This window comes from Melitaea cinxia, chromosome 4, assembly GCF_905220565.1.
Source record: "Melitaea cinxia chromosome 4, ilMelCinx1.1, whole genome shotgun sequence".
NCBI lineage: Eukaryota > Metazoa > Arthropoda > Insecta > Lepidoptera > Nymphalidae > Melitaea > Melitaea cinxia.
The window spans coordinates 5,545,211-5,561,785 of record NC_059397.1 but is presented as its reverse complement, the minus strand read 5'-3'; the positions used below and the strand labels follow the sequence as shown (position 1 = coordinate 5,561,785).

Genomic DNA, 16,575 nt, shown 5'->3' with positions numbered 1-16,575 from the left:
GAAGAAGACACGAAAGAGACCAATCGGTCTCTTCATTTATTGAATCGCATTAGATATGCCGACCATAAATGTTTCCATCTGTGTGACCTTGAATTTTATATACCTGATTGTTCATAATCAAGAGAAGCGAGGTTTTGCGACCCTCGTGCCATGAATAGTGGAAGAGAAAGTATCAGTCTACACTTAGTTGACAGCCATTTTAATTAATTGTTGCTATTCGTCGTCTCGTCGATCATTTAAACGATTAATATTGGATATTATTTTAAGGATTTCAGAAAGTTGTTAGTCTATTTCATTAAAACAATAAATATCATAACAACATAAAGCCTTATTAAATATTAATTTTGTACTAATAAAGATTCTGTACAGTAACAGCCCACATATGACTTATTTTTTATTTATTTTTTATCAATGTAATGGAAACTAAATCCAAAATCTTTAATTTTGTTAGAAAAAGGCCGTGACGTAAGTATTTGTTATCGCCAATTTCGCAGAAAAGATACGCAGCGATAAGATTTGGACAGGAATTATAATTAAGACAGATAACGGCCGTAATAGATGAGTAACAGCATTGAGCCACTAATTACCGTTTTTCGGAACTCCTAATTGACAAATGCGGTGGCAACTGAGTTACTGTAGTTTAATTAAATATGTTTCAAGTCAAATATTTTTTTCTTTCACTTCTAAATATTCATAACTTCACTAACATTTGTGGATCATTGTTAGGACATTATTATGGTTCATAGTTATGCATCTATAAAAAATACCATCATTGACTAATATATATAAATATATGAATATTGCGCCAAAAATTACATGGAAACCACGTTCGTTGGTTCTATAGCAGAGTATTATATTCAAAATGCAATAAACATACAAAATAAGTTATGTTTTTTTATTTATTTACTAAGATTATAAAATGTAGTTAAATATGAAATATCAAATCAAATTGGAAGACTTGATATAGCAATTCTGTTATTGTTGAAACTAGAAAAATAATATTGTTATTTTGCCTTATCGTTTAAAATAATGCGCAGTTTACAAAAATTATAGAATGTTTTGCAACGCGTCAACGTATAATCATAATAAATTAAATTATAATAATCTACCACTTAAGTTATAATAACCTAACCACTTTAATTTAAAATATAACGAAACACACTCGATAAATCTATTCATATATGATGGTTCGTTCTTGTACCATAATCCGCGCTAGATAACCACAATCGAATCGAAGCGATAAGCGACTAATCGCGATAACAATCACACAATACAGACCATCAGGATAAACTTAAGTGATTTCTTTTTACCTAAACACTTTTTCTTTAAATCTATTTCAGAACTTGTTTTATTACTTTCATTTGATTAGCATTATATTAGCTTACCGAGATTCGCGTAGTACCCAGCTGGATGCATCATGAGTGCAACAATCACCGGAGTAAACTTTCCATTTGTCACTTACCTATAACGAACAAAACATAAAATAAAAAAGCCATACTAAAATAAATAAACACGAAATTAAAATGAAAACGTGCAACCTTGATATACATACTTATTCCTTACTTTTAATATTGCGAAATTATCTGATTCTTTAATACGATATTAATTATGTCTTTCCTAGATACAACTTTATTTTATCTGTCCTAAATAGTTTTTCCTGAAATTATATGAAATCAACCGTAACAAAATACCTATGAATTATTGATTAAAAAAAAAGTTAAAAAAAAAAGTCATCAAAATATCTATTGAAGTGTCGTCGACGACAAAACAATGACGAGCGAAACATTTCATTTCGGCATTGAATTATTCGCTCACAATGTTCGATGTACTGGGAATATTCGGCATAGGGGCAAATTCAAGCAAGGGTTGCATATTCAAGCCGAGGCATGCGGAGGCGAGCACACGTGGCTTCCACGGCTGCCTGCTCGGAATCTGACCAAATGCCCATCGATGCCCAATTGTTAGCTAAATAGCTATGGCTTATTTATGAGCTGCACTGTTTGCGTTCAGAACAATGCACGGGTGAGAGGTCTCTCCGGCGAGGGAATTTTCCGCTATCTCATTTATTCTTTAAATGCAAAGTTAATACCGCTCTAAACATAGACGTTCACAATGATTGCGTAAGTTAATGCGAGTATTCTCAATATATTTTAACGAGGTAAAATAGTTTGTTCTAGCGATAATCCTAATAAATAGCAATTTACTTCGTGACAAACGATCTGCGTCGCGCCGCTTAGTTTGGAAATCGTGTATAATTCTATTATTGTTAATTATATACACAACTCAAGTCACCGAGACGTTGAACATACGATTTATTGTCAGTTAACTAGAACGGTAATACATCTCATGAGATTTGTACGTCAGACGTCGTAATGTTATGAATGGCCGAAAATATTTAAAGTTAAAAACAATTGTCACCATTTAGGTGTATTTGTTCTTTAAATTTAAACAAAAGCACGATGAATTTTCATATTTGTATAGCACACAAATCATATTGTTTTTAAGTAGATTTTACGCAACGAAGCTGACGGTAGTGGCAGAAAACCTATCGTCTAAGAACATCCTAACATTATAGATAATTAATGCTGAGTTAATTCATTTTGTACAGTTATCGAATGTTAATACAGTATAACTGGTATGTAATAGGTACGACATACAGGGATTGCATTACTGTCTAACGTGAACTTAATCTATATCATCACATAAACAGCGTTATGTGATTCAACGACCTACACCAGATCAAGGATATTAATTTCAGTTTACGATGGCGTAATAACCATGTAATAACGACCTCTCACTTGCACGTAAAGTCGATATATTATTTAGCACGCTTCCATTTAATACCTGTAATAAAGCCTAAATTATTGGGACCTACTTAGCACATATTTTATAGAAAATATTTAACTTAGAAAATTCCATACCGATCGCGATACTCTTGATTTTTTGGAGGTATGTATGAGAAATTTTAATTAAGGTTTTAGTGAGCAGTAAAATATTTACTAAACGTCGTTCAACCATATTTACGAGTTAAAAAAATCGACATTTGTCCTCTTTGAATACTGGAAATAATATCACTTAAATACCGATCGGAGTGAGAGATATACGTAATCCGAGTTTAGATCTAGTGGAGCACCTTTTTGGTTTTCAGCCGAAAACAGCAGCAATTCTCGCTTTGCTTAACATTATGCTTTTAGCGGTAACTTATCGCTGTATCAAATCTAGAGCGGCGATTATGAAACAATGGGACATTAATAAAAACGCTACTTGTACTGGAGCGGGGCATGAAAATGTTCCGTTTCTATGAAATTCGTTACTTAAGTGGAGGTAAAGTAATAAAACTTTTTGTTGCTAAGAAATCACACTCAATATATAAACGACATTATTACCATAAAATTATAAAATTTATTGGCATGTTTCACCAAGTGATTTGTTACGTTGAAACCACCAGGTATTTCTAATAGGTAAGGAACTGAAATAACAATATACTTTTAATTTTTTCTGCCTCTATAAATCTACATAATAGTGCCACGGCAGACATTCTGAATTTTGATATCTAAGTTCAACCATTACAGGATCAAAATTACGTGTACGAAAACAAGTTTATTAAAGTATTCGGTTGCTCAATTTCTTGTCCGCGTTAACTATCGCAAGCCTAGAGCTTTCAACTTGTTATAAATTTTACAAAATTAGTAACATTTACTATGTTTATATAGGTATGTTGATATAAACTACATAGACTTAACTAGTCAATACTTAGTTTAAATTTTTGTTAACGATTATCATCTCACGTCGATTTGAATCTCTAAAAAATAACTTGAATTTTTTCCTAACGTATAAAATATTAATCAAAGTTCATTAGCTGCCCAGTCACGAGTCCGGTTTTTCAGAAAGTGATGCGGTGCTAGATGAAAAAGCAACAGCCGAGGTACAATGCGAGTTATGCTTGGAATGGCAGGGGCATCCGGGCGGCAGCGATTGTTACCAGTTATCACTGAATGTTTTCCACTGGGGTATTTTGTGTCGCTACAAAAAACCACATAAAGGGCGGGCGCGGCTCGTTTGAGACACCGCCCTTGTGGGAAAATCGTCGCCAGAAAACTGCGAGCAAATACATTATAAACTGTCCCACGTGGAACGCGATCCGGCATGTACACTTTTATACTTTTTGTTTGTATATAGAGCTCATAAACAGCGAGGATGCGCCGCAGTCGCATACGTTCAACTTGCTCCGCTATAAGTTAATCTAGCGACGCTCGAATACACTTTAAACGTCTTCTGAAACTTTAGATAGTTTTTAGACGACTGACAGGACCTATCGATGTTGCACGTGCGAGGCGACGGCACAATCGGCTTTTGTAAATGTCGTATGAACCGACGGCATCAGGGAATCATTAGCGAAAATGTAGCGTCCCGGAATAGAACTGACAGCGGAATGATTGCACCGCCCGTGATGGATGGCGGGAGTCGGGCGGGTTATTACTGCCGGCTTAATATCCACACCCGAAGAAAATTAGAGGATGATGAAAAAAGGCGGTTAATCTTGTGTGATTATACATATTCAAATTATAGTATATTCAAATCAGTTCAAAATTAGACTTGGATGTATTTTACACACAATCGTGTTTTGAAAGGAATGTAAATACTCGTACTACTTTTATATTTAGTATACAAGACAGATTGTGGGATATTATAAGTAAGAAATAACTGTGTGTTTCGTATAAACTTAAAACGGGCGGGCGAGGTGACTAGAGATCGCTGTAAAGCCGCGCGTCCCTGTCGATCACGTTGAAAACTTGCAGAAAATGCATCGGCGATAAGAAAAAATTCAGTCCGCCCGAGCACATATAAGTACGGTGCATTGACGGTGACATTCCATGGGGAATACTTCGCATATCGAGACTTAAAGTAACCATTTACCGATTGCAGATAGGTACGCCAGGGCCGGCCGAGTAATCTCGTCAGATCGCTTCACTCGCATACTTATTGCTACATATTATACTTAACCTAAATAACCAAGAAATTCTTCTTTAAATGTTAGTTAAACGATTCTACGTCGTTATATCCATTTAAAGTAATCATTTAAGATATATAATTGTAAAAATAGTGTTTAGTTATGTTATACATTGCGCTATAGACTAGGCAGGATTCACGATTTAAGGTAATAAAATAGTCATCTCAAAGTGAGTTAGTTACGGCAAACCGTTATTTTCGTCGTGCTAGAACAAAAAAGCGGTCCAGTGATGACGCTATTAGCTGTATCCTTGTCTTTCTAAGGATTACATCTACCATTAGAGCGGGATAATAGATTTTAATATAGGTAACTCTCCCATTGAGTTGCGTTTAATTTATCGTATGACAGCCGCGCCGTCTCGAAGTGCCGACCAATAGCGTTGCACTATTAATCTTTAAAGACTAAGAACCGTCTAAAATTCGTAAAAGCTTTGGTTGAACATCCAAAGGACCTATATTATAATGTTATGAGTATAATTTGAAAACTAAAGTAATTAAAATAATATATCAAGGTGATTGAATAAAAATAAACTACAACGGGCAGTACTCGGCGGGCGACACATAAATTAATGGATATTTAATTTATTAAATATTTTTGATTGGAGACGAAAATATTGATAAATAGTTAAAAATGTACATTTAGTTAAGGAATCCTAAAAAGGTGTATAAAAATATTGATCTTTGAGTTTGTAGAGGAAATGCGATAGAGAAGCCATTATTAAATACAATTATGAACTTGGTTGTAACAAAATGAGACAAAATAAACGAATTAAAACGTACACTTACTCATCGCGTTACAAATTTATGGTAATTTTTATACGGAAGTATAATAGAATCCATCATAATCTTTCATCCTTTTATAAATTTAATAATTTTTAAATTTTAAATAGTATTAAAAATATTATAATAATTACTCTTTTGAGAAAAATACTTGCGTTTAATCATTTGCCATCGGTTTACTGCTGAAGAGCAAACACACATTATATTCATTGAAAAATAACACGTGTCATATTTTGTGCGTGTCATTTATTCGTTAAATTTAATATAATTATCAAAATAATATTTATTATTATTGTGTTCAATTAATTAAAATGGCAGACCACCGCAGGGGTACATACCCACCTAATATTACAGTCATACTACATCCGCATAAAAGTTTACAAATCCAGTGTCCATCTAAACTACTTCAATTTGATTAATTTTTTGTAGCTTGGAAATGACATATAATGAACGTGGTTTTATTTAAAGCCTATCTCTTGTGTTCACTTGTATATTGCATTGCTCAGAAATTATTAAAGGGTTCACAAAAATTATTACGAGTAAGAAATATGGTTATGAGGATTATTCTTTAATAAATCCTTTAAAACAAGTTTCGGTTCAGGGGTTAAAATTAACAGAAGATGGAAATCAATATAATAGCAGGCTGTCCTTTGTTATTCACCGCAGGATACTGAAATTTAGCATCAAGATAGAGACACCAATGTAGTCATTATAATTAAATACCTATAAAGCTCGGTATTCGCCTCCTATGGTATTGACAGTAAACATAATTAATAGCGCTATTGCAAACTCATGGACATGTGCAATGTTTCTAAGTAACATACTTTCAAAGTTATATTAAACGACTCAATATAATAAGAATAATAGAACAGGAGCTAATTTTGAATAGTGGTCATTTCAAAATTTTAATATTTTTTTTAAACCATTTTAACCACCAAAAATAATTTTAAAATTTTATATAATGTAATTTTCAAACATAGTTTCCAATTAATAATTAAATTAAAGGTAAATAAATAAAAAAAAAAATTACAAACAAGTTTACTTTTAAAGTTTTTGTAGGTGAAATTCTAGGAAAAAACTATTTCTAATTCTAGAAAGAAACTAGTTTTAAAAATTATTCTACATACATATTTTACTACTAAAGATTTTTTATTAAAAAAAAATCAAAGGTAATAAAGATGAATTTATTGCAACAAAGTCAAACGAGAGTAAAAGTTCGCCCTGAGCTAGTTCAGCAGCTTTTACTATAATCAATTGCCAAAGTTTTAAATGAAGTATCAGTAATCGAACCTGAACGTGATTTTCAATAATCAAATACGACATAGTTTCTATATCGCAAGCATTAGGGTACTATAAAAATTGAGCCATCTCTATGTGTTTTTTTTTTTGCGATAAATTTTTGTCTACGTTATTATACAATGTCTAATGCTTACAGACGCGAAGGTATGAATCAAACTAATAATAAAATAATATTTCTCTATCTACATTTCATTAGTATTGAAAATATTTAACAGGCAATCTATTATAATAATAATATACTGATATCAAAGTATCAGTTGTAGAAATTTATTAAAACAATGTAATGACACAAATCAAAGATGTTAATGGGCAAGTGTTGTCTTAACGATCGGTGATTAATAAAACTAAATACGACCCATTTGTTGACCTATTAAACGTTTAGACAGGTTTTATTGTTTTCTTATTGCAGCGCAAATACTTTCGAAATGGAACTGACCAAACCCAAAATTTATAAACAAGTAGGTTAGTGGTAATAAGTTTAAACCAGGAACATTACAATCAAATAAGACAGTAATAATAACTTCTGCATTTATTTTTATAGTGTTGATAACGATTCGAGAAGATTATTTTAGTTTGTGGTAATCAACACTTCCAAAAAGGAGGTTATCAATTCGACTGTTTTTTTTTAATGTGTTACCTTAGTACTTTTGACTGGGTAGACCACTGGATTTTTATCAAAAAAAGAAAAAAAAAACAAATAAATAAAAAACTGGGCTCAAATTATCACTTATGGTGAATTTTACTGAATAGCCTTTTTATTAATTTTATACAAATCTTACCAGGTTTAAATAAATAAGAGTGCAATTAAAATGGCTCGTTTTTTTTCTATACCAATAATTGAAGTATTATTTTTATGTTAGCAATAACATTTATAAAACTGCATTGTTATGACATACTTTATGTTCATATTAATATTTTAAAGGCTAGCGGAAGAAATTCCACATAACCATGTAATTACTTCTAAAACAACGCAGTAATAAAATATAGTTAATTTATATTATCAAAAGTAATAAAACAACTGAAGTGGAATAAACAATTTTACATAATAAAAATGCCCAGTTAATAAAACGGGACAACCTTTGTTTATAAAGACTTAGTTTAAAACTAGCAACGTCGAAGACAAAAGGTTAGGTTCTCTCACGAGCCGTCGGACAATCAAAGCGAACTCGGACCCAATTGTGAAATAAAACGCACAAATAACAAGTTTAATTAAATCGCCAAGAACGGTACAGAGGGAGCGCTGCGGGAACAATTCCAACTACAACGATAGTTTAACAAGTGAACTCAGAGTAAGCTTCATACCGAATGCTACCTGCACTTCAATCGTGAAAATTATTACAAAACTCTTCCAATTTTACCTTTATACGATACATTTATTGAAGTGAAATGCGTTCACGCTAAAGCTGATTTAATCTACTTTAACCTTTTTACTAACCGACTTCCAAAAAAGGAGGAGGTTCTCAATTCGACTGTATTTTTCGTTTATTTTCGTGTAATTTTAGTTTGAGCGCTATTGAAAAGTTAATTTGTCGTGCCTTATTGGAAAAACTATATGTACAATAAATACTCTTAAATCGATACGATATACGTAGTACAATATACGATTTACTTGAGATTGCCGGAGGAGGCTAGATGGGGATCGCGGAGAACCGGGATGTTTCGCGCGAACTTGGGAGGCCTACATCCAGCAGTGGACTGCGATGACTATATGATGATGAATCGAGTCCATACACTGGTGTAATTTTAGCTCTAACATAATAACCAGATATTTTTTTCGTCCAACAGCAGTTTATTTTACTTAAGTAGGCACGTAAAACATTTATAATACAAACGCAAGCACGCCTCGTACATGTCGCAAATAATTTTGTATGACACCGATTTCGTGACATCGTAATCCTCATTTGTTATTTCTTTAGAGAACAAAATTAAGATAAATAAGAGGTAAGGAGTGGATCCTTTGGCTCAAATCCCTCTTGCGGTTGAATTGGTCGGAAACAGCGATTGGGCGTTTATAAAATTTACACGCTACCTCCATTATATTACGGGTTATTTTACAGCGACAGTGATGAGGGTTTGCGATAGTAATCTACAAATAGGAGTCCGAGAATAGAGCGAGGCTACTGGATACTCGTCGCAATCATATCTCCAGTTAGCAAAGCAAAAGTTTTCAGCACGTACTCTCGTGATCAACGATTTGTTTATGTTTACTTACATTTTTATTGTTTATTAATTTATTTATGCATATAATATAATTATAATAATAATTAACTACTAAGTTAACAATTATACAGTAAAATATCTTTTACGCATATCTACCGTATCTTCAATGCACTATACAGTATTTTCAAGTTCATGCTCACAAAGCTCGTTGAAAAGTTACGAGCTGGAGTATACTCAATAAGCTATTATTAGGCACATCGTAATGCGTGACATGTAATAGCTTTGATTCGTTGTCGGGGAGTTTGTTCGGGGATTAGGGTGAGTCTCAGGTCAATAAGAGCAGGTAGCGTAACCTCATACAGTGGTCGCTTAGTTACTACATAAGGACACTTTCCTATATTTAACGAGTACAATATAAACCTTTTAATAATGTTTTAAGACTGTTTTGTAAACAAAATAAAAACGACTTGGGATAGAAAATACTGTACTTTTTATAGTATCTGTAAGTAGTGTAATAAAATAATTGTTTTTATAGGAGAAATAATTAAACCGTTTACATTCAGCCTACTTATTTGCCTTTCCAATTCCTTGATTAGTAGAAATAGCACTTAATGAAGCACCGTTGTGTCTGTAATTTATTACGATTAATTTATACAATTTAACAACTTTTTTTTTGCTTACGCATATATAAACATTTTTTCATATCTTCCCATATTTATAATACGATTATTTTTAAATTGTATTAAGGGTGAAATATCATAATAATAAATTCGTGCTAAATTCAATATACCCGCTTCGATGATGTGATAAATCGTGCTAGATCGGCCATTAGGTGCGACGCCGCGTGAGGGCCCGGAGAGTCAGCAGTTTACACGTCTTATTGCTTGTCGCTCCGTCGCGACGCGCAATAAAAACAACAAGCGGGCTCACCGAAATAACTCTTGGCACCGACTCGGCAACCGTTCGAGAGACCGACGGCTAGTGAAGAACCACAAGCTAGTGGTCTTTACGCTTACTTTTTTTGTAGTCTTTTTATAGACCATAGCCGTGGAGACTATTATCCTTTAAACTACATCAGCAATAACTCTAATTACTAACGTCAAAACTACAACACACAATACGAACACACTAAAATTGCGTATATAAACTTTACGTTACATAGGTTTCGCGCCCTTTTTGTTAACTAAAAAATTAACATAAGATCAATAGCCAGCCAGTTGCTATTAGTAACATTTTTGTGTGTTTGTAATGTACAATATAAAGTATGTTATGATGCAAATAGTTTTAGTGATAATAATAGTTTTTAAAATATTAGGTATTGAAAATTCACAAAAGTCGTTCACGAATGATTTTCATAATTATTTTATACAATATTAGTTATTAGCCATTAAGTTTGTCATTCAGTAAAGACAATATTCTATATCTAATCTATTCTCAATTTGATTGGGGTGGATGTGTCAAATACATGGTAGTGTGTAATTTTTTTATTTATTGATTTAGTGTATTTTTTTATGCATTATTTAAAATAAAAATATTAGCATTCTGCTCCTTCTCTATAGAAACTACCTACCCATGAGTGTGCGAAATTACGTACTCCTCTTTCCACGCAATTTTCGTAAAAAGGGGGGTACAAAGTTTTTGATTCACGTATATAATATATAGAAGATAGATCAGCCACTGAAGTATTATGTTAAAATGCAATTAGATGTAAATAATTTTTAAGTAAAAACCGGTAATCAATTTATAAATTTGATTGGACGCTAAATAAAATTTATCAAATATAAGACTCGAAAATGTAGGAAAGATATATTTTTTTATAATTTCACTTTATTAGTCTATTTTTATTGATTTATTTTTTCTTCATAACAAAAAAAAAATCATTTATTATTTAGAATTAATGTAAATACGAATACTTTTCTGTAAGCTTTTGTTTTAATTTTTAAATATTAAACGTAAAATAAATATTATTGTACTTTTGAAACTGTACCAAACGATTGTGTAAAAAAATTTAGTTTAAATAAACTGATATAATTTTTAAATAAATTGTGAACAATATAAAGTTATTAAGTAATTTCTTTAAATTATAATAATTATAAAAAAAGACTGTACATGTCGTTTTTAATTCATTTTACTTTTTAATTTGATTGACTCCTCAAGTGTTTTAACAGCACTATTTTATTTTAATTCACCAAGTTTAACTAGAATACGCGGCATGACTTAGGAATTCACAAAAATATTTAAGGAATTTGTTTGTTTATCATCGCTAAATAGTGATAAATACTCACGCCTTGGATAAAATTTCGAGTAATAACAGTCCATTTCACTCGTTAAAAATCACTGCATCAATATCAATTTCACTCTTTAATTTGTTTACCGTTCACTCGCGCATTACACGTAAAACGTTTGACATTTCATAAATTAAGCTGACAAGTGTCATCCCCGCGCGCGGAATACGTCAAATCGCATACAGCCACCAACGCGACTGAAGTGTATCACGGGCGCACGATACCATACCGCGTCTTTCGAAAATTGCGCCATCTCAGTAAGCACACTCGAGCAAAATTTAACAACACAAAAACACCTTGAGCACACTTCATGCCTACTAGCTTTCATAAACGTCCGAAACTTAAAACTAGATAATGTTTACATCACAAAATGCCAACACCCGAACAACCGGAAGTCGAAGCGAAGCAAACGCGACAACTATGTAAAGTATTGCAGGATTGCGATCGCATTGTTGACATTCCCGAATAAAAATCACCAAAATCTTCAATTAGTTGTATGAAAGACACTATAAAACAATTTTTACTCACCTATTTCAAACTTCGAAGATGTAGTGTAGGGACGAATTTTGATTAAATGTCAATTTAAGAGTGAATTTAAAGAATATACTCTTATTGGTATGCGAAGAATGGCACAAAGAATCCCGACAACGCACGCGACGAATGCGCACCTCGTTTGCGCATATGCTGACACAACTTCATGGATGTTACTCCCCTTGCCCCGCGCACACCCGGTTTTCTTTGTAGTGTGCTCGACTAGAGTGGTCAAACGTGAAATTTTGTGTACGTATACACGCACACAGACAAAAAGTATACCTGCGTCGTAGCTCCCGTTCGCCGCCATCTTTATTACGAGTATTTACGACGAAAAACGAACGTTCTCTATTTTAAGCTGATGAAGTACTTAACGCCATCTAGTCAACATTTTATGAAGCTAGAATCCGCCACTAGATGTCATGCATAACCTAAACAAAAAGTTTATTACACCAATCAGTTTTATAGACTTACTATTGTTATATTAAGATCACAAAGATTCCACAGCACTCCTATATCGCGAATATTCAGATTTCAGTTCTCACTGTAAGATTGTAAGGCAGAATTTTATCACGCACTCACTACTTCTTAAGAACAAAGGTTTGATATGATATAATCCCTCTCAAAAGTGCAAATAGAAGTAGAGTATGAGCAATTCCAAAATATAATACATACATCTTTTGCAAAACAGCAATTTTATATATATTTATGGTTCGCTGTTTTTGCGATAATGGCTTACTCATATGCTGTCATGGACTTTTTGAAGGACTAATTAAGATAAAAATTTCTCTTTTACATATACCTACGTGTAAACTCTACAGTTTTTGCAGCGTACGTCAGAATAGTTCGCAGAGGGCACATTTTTTTCTGTCTTACATGGCTGTTATCGTTATATTTTGGACAATTCACACACTATCTTTAAAAATTATTGCGTGTGTTATTCTAATGTATAAGCTATATTATTGTAAACTTTCATTAAAATTCATTCGGTAGTTTTTGCGTAAAAGAGGAACAAACATCCATACATCCATACATACAAACTTTCGCGCTTATAATATTAGTATGATAGTAGGAAGTGCCCACCACTACTGAGGTAGGGCACAGCAGGAAATTTCTTGCTCAAAATATGGAGTAGCCTGACTGGGGTAGTACCGTGACCTTACAGAAGACCAAAGCTAATTAATACTGTTTTCAACCAGTGTTGTGTTCCTGTTGGTGAGTAAGGTGACCAGAGCTCCCGGGGGGAGTTGGGGATAGGGTCGGCAACCGCTTGCGATGCTTCTGGCGTTGCAGACGTCTATAAGCTACGGTAATCGCTTACAATCAGGTGAGCCGTACTAACATAAAAAAAAAAAAAAAACTATAACTGCAAATAAAGCGAATACTATTCATCCCCTTAAAATAATACAACGTAAAAAAGTAATTCGCGGCTGGCTTCTCACACTTGATTTTCCCGAGACTGAAAATGTAATTCATAATAAACAAAACTATTCGCCACTACATAATAATGTCTTTCCACTAAACACATTACATGTAGTGGCGACTGGCGTACAGACCCAGACACAAACACACAAACATGAACGAATACGAACACACCGGCACATGTACATAATAATTATTTTATTCCATTTATTTCGTCAATAAAAAGGAAGACAAAATCATTTATGTAGTTAATATATTATTATCTCAGTTTTGCATCTGTTTTGTATATATTGTTATTAATGTAAGCTATCTTTTATATCTGAGAGTGGAAAACGCAAAAAGCTTTTAGCCGCGGTTTCGCTCGCATTATTATTTTTTATAAAAAGTATCTTATGTTACTTCTAATACCTCCAAGAATATGTGTACAAAGTTTCATGATGCTTTCGCGTGGAATCGTAACAAACAAACTAACATTCCCATTTATAATATTATTAATAGGGATTAGGGATGGCGGTCGACGTTAACCTGTATTTGTTTCTGTTTGAATTATAAATACTTGAAATATTGTAAATGTTATGTTAAAAGGAGTAAACAAATAAAAGTTATTATTATAATTTTTTAATTTATTTTAACACTGCAAATTATTAGTTACAGATATAGGTAATAAGGTACTCAATAGTTTTAGTGGTTTTTGAAGGAATAACACTAATGATTAATTATTAGATTAGAGATTTCAGCTTAGAATTTTATTTCAGATTTATTAATTTTAAAAACCTTAACGGTTTTTAACATAGATCTATGGTTTTTAAGGAACAAAATACATACACATGGAGTTTTAATCGCAGATAAATAAAATAGAGCAATTTAAAATGTACAGCAATTTATTTCTTCAACAAACTTCAATAGTACACCCATTAACGTTTAATAATTCGTGTGACAACCGATAGATAGTAATAATAATAATAATAATAAAAACTATTTAAACTTGCAGGATATGTTTGAGTTAAGAATAACTTCTTAAACGTTTAAGTATTAGGTCCAATCGTATTAAACTATAACGGAGAAAAATTAAGAGAAGGTTGGGTTTTTATAATTGGGATCTTGTGGTTTTAAAAAATAACTACCAAAAGTTCGCGTCTTTTTGCGTCTACTTAAACAAATCAAGGCTACCATAAGGGCTAAGGCAATTAGGCTGTGTGATTACGGCAGTACAGAATATTGCCACCCCTCTCTTCCCGTGGGTTTCGTAAGAGGCGACTGAGGGATACCATAGTTCCACTACCTTGGAACTTAAAAAGTCGACTAATGGCCAGATAACCATCCAACTGCTGGCTTTGAAATACACAGGCCGCAGACGGGCAGCAACGTCTTCGGTGTGACAAAGCCAGCGCTACGGTTCACGCCATTTTTGGCGCGAACATGTGGAGGCCTATGTCCAGCGATAGGCTAAAGTGTGTGTCTGTGAGAGAGTGTGTAAACAAATCAAAGTATAACTTTCGCATAAAATAAAAATATAGGTCCACATTGTGCTGATTTTTCAGTATTTGAAGAAAGGCTTATAACATTTTTGTGTACAATTTTTGTAGACAGAATAATGTCCTAAATCAGATGGAAATAACAATAAAAATATGGCTCATATAATCTACGATTGCTAAATTGCTAAAACAAGAGAAAACATTCTTAAAAAATAGAAGATACTCAATTATAGTATTATTTTAATAACAAACTTTTCTAAGCTATAATTTATTATACCTGCATGGTAGTGTAGCGGCACGTAACTAAATGAACGTTAACTTTTTTCACTTTGTTCAAATACCACAGGGAAACTATACCAAAATCAAGTTTTCCCTTACTTTTTCCTAAGGTAAAGTTATGTTTATACATATAAGGATTAGACTATATTGACGTAGATGGGTTAGGAAATAAGGTTTTACATAGGTATATAGAAATTCGTAAACGTGTAACTTATCTCTGTAATAAGCCAATTTGACATGAGAAAATGAACACAAGAAACATAAAAATTTTAATAATAAAAGGATCTAAATGTAAGCTATAGTAGTTAATAACTAGGTGTATGTAGCTGTCATGAGCACGTTGTTGAAAAATTTCCAACTTAAAGCGATCGTAACCTACCAAAGTAATTTATTGTACTATCACTATTTGGATACAAAAAAAATGGTTTAAGTGTCTATAAACATGTTTAATTAAATTATTAACAGTTAAATGTTGTAAATTGCAATTAATTAAAAAATACCTTACGTAAAATGTAATAATATTATAATAAGAATTATTCAAAATTCAACAAGTTATATAATATAATATTAATAAAATAGTAAACTAATATTTTCTAGAATATAAATATAGCATACCTAAGCATACGTAATGTGATTTAATCATTTAATCATATACTACATCTATTGTAAAGTGATTTAACTGCAGATAAATACATTCAGCAGCATCTATTTTTTTAATATTAATTAATAATTGGTACATCTTATAAATATAATACTTAGGCATTATTAAATTAAAATAAATATATGTATATTATTTTCAATAAACTAAGAGTATAATAGATAAAATTTGGTGACAAACAATGTGTGTATGACTTTTATATAAAATGCTGGCTGCAAAGTCTAACCACCAAGCTTTCATGGCAGTGCTTTCGTTCGTTTGGCGAGATGAATTATTCAAAGCTAATTTCTTGTTTCAGATTTCAAAACGACATACGTTGAATATGTTTAGGTCGTCGCTTTTTGGTTAATATTATTTACCTCATTTGTACTATGACACGTGGGCGAATAATTTTATATTTTTATACTTTTTACATCTAAAGTGTTTTTTATCATTGGTAAGCTTTTGTGTTAAAGACCCATGTCGCATTTGTTACAAAAATTTACATTTAGCATGGCAAAAATGAAGCAAGAAGATCTATATAAATCGAAAACCAAAGCCTTTTAAATTTTGATGCATACCTACATCTAAAATTTTAAATTAGTCAAGAGCATACAATAAAAGCTAGGCCAAATGCTGGCCGGCCTAAACGAGTCCTCACGATGTGTCGGTCTTGGTATGAACTTGGACAAAACGA

General features: G+C 32.3%; 1 protein-coding gene across 1 annotated transcript in view; it reads right to left on the bottom strand.

The window, feature by feature from the left end:
• LOC123670041 (transcriptional enhancer factor TEF-1) overlaps positions 1-11,881 on the bottom strand; it is a 79,340-nt gene extending 67,459 nt beyond the window's left edge. Inside the window, exon 1 of the mRNA XM_045603549.1 lies at positions 11,535-11,881. Coding sequence (XP_045459505.1) covers positions 11,535-11,568 — 34 coding nt within the window. The 5' untranslated portion in view covers positions 11,569-11,881. The remainder of the gene's footprint in view (positions 1-11,534) is intronic.
• Between the last annotated feature and the right edge of the window lie 4,694 nt (positions 11,882-16,575).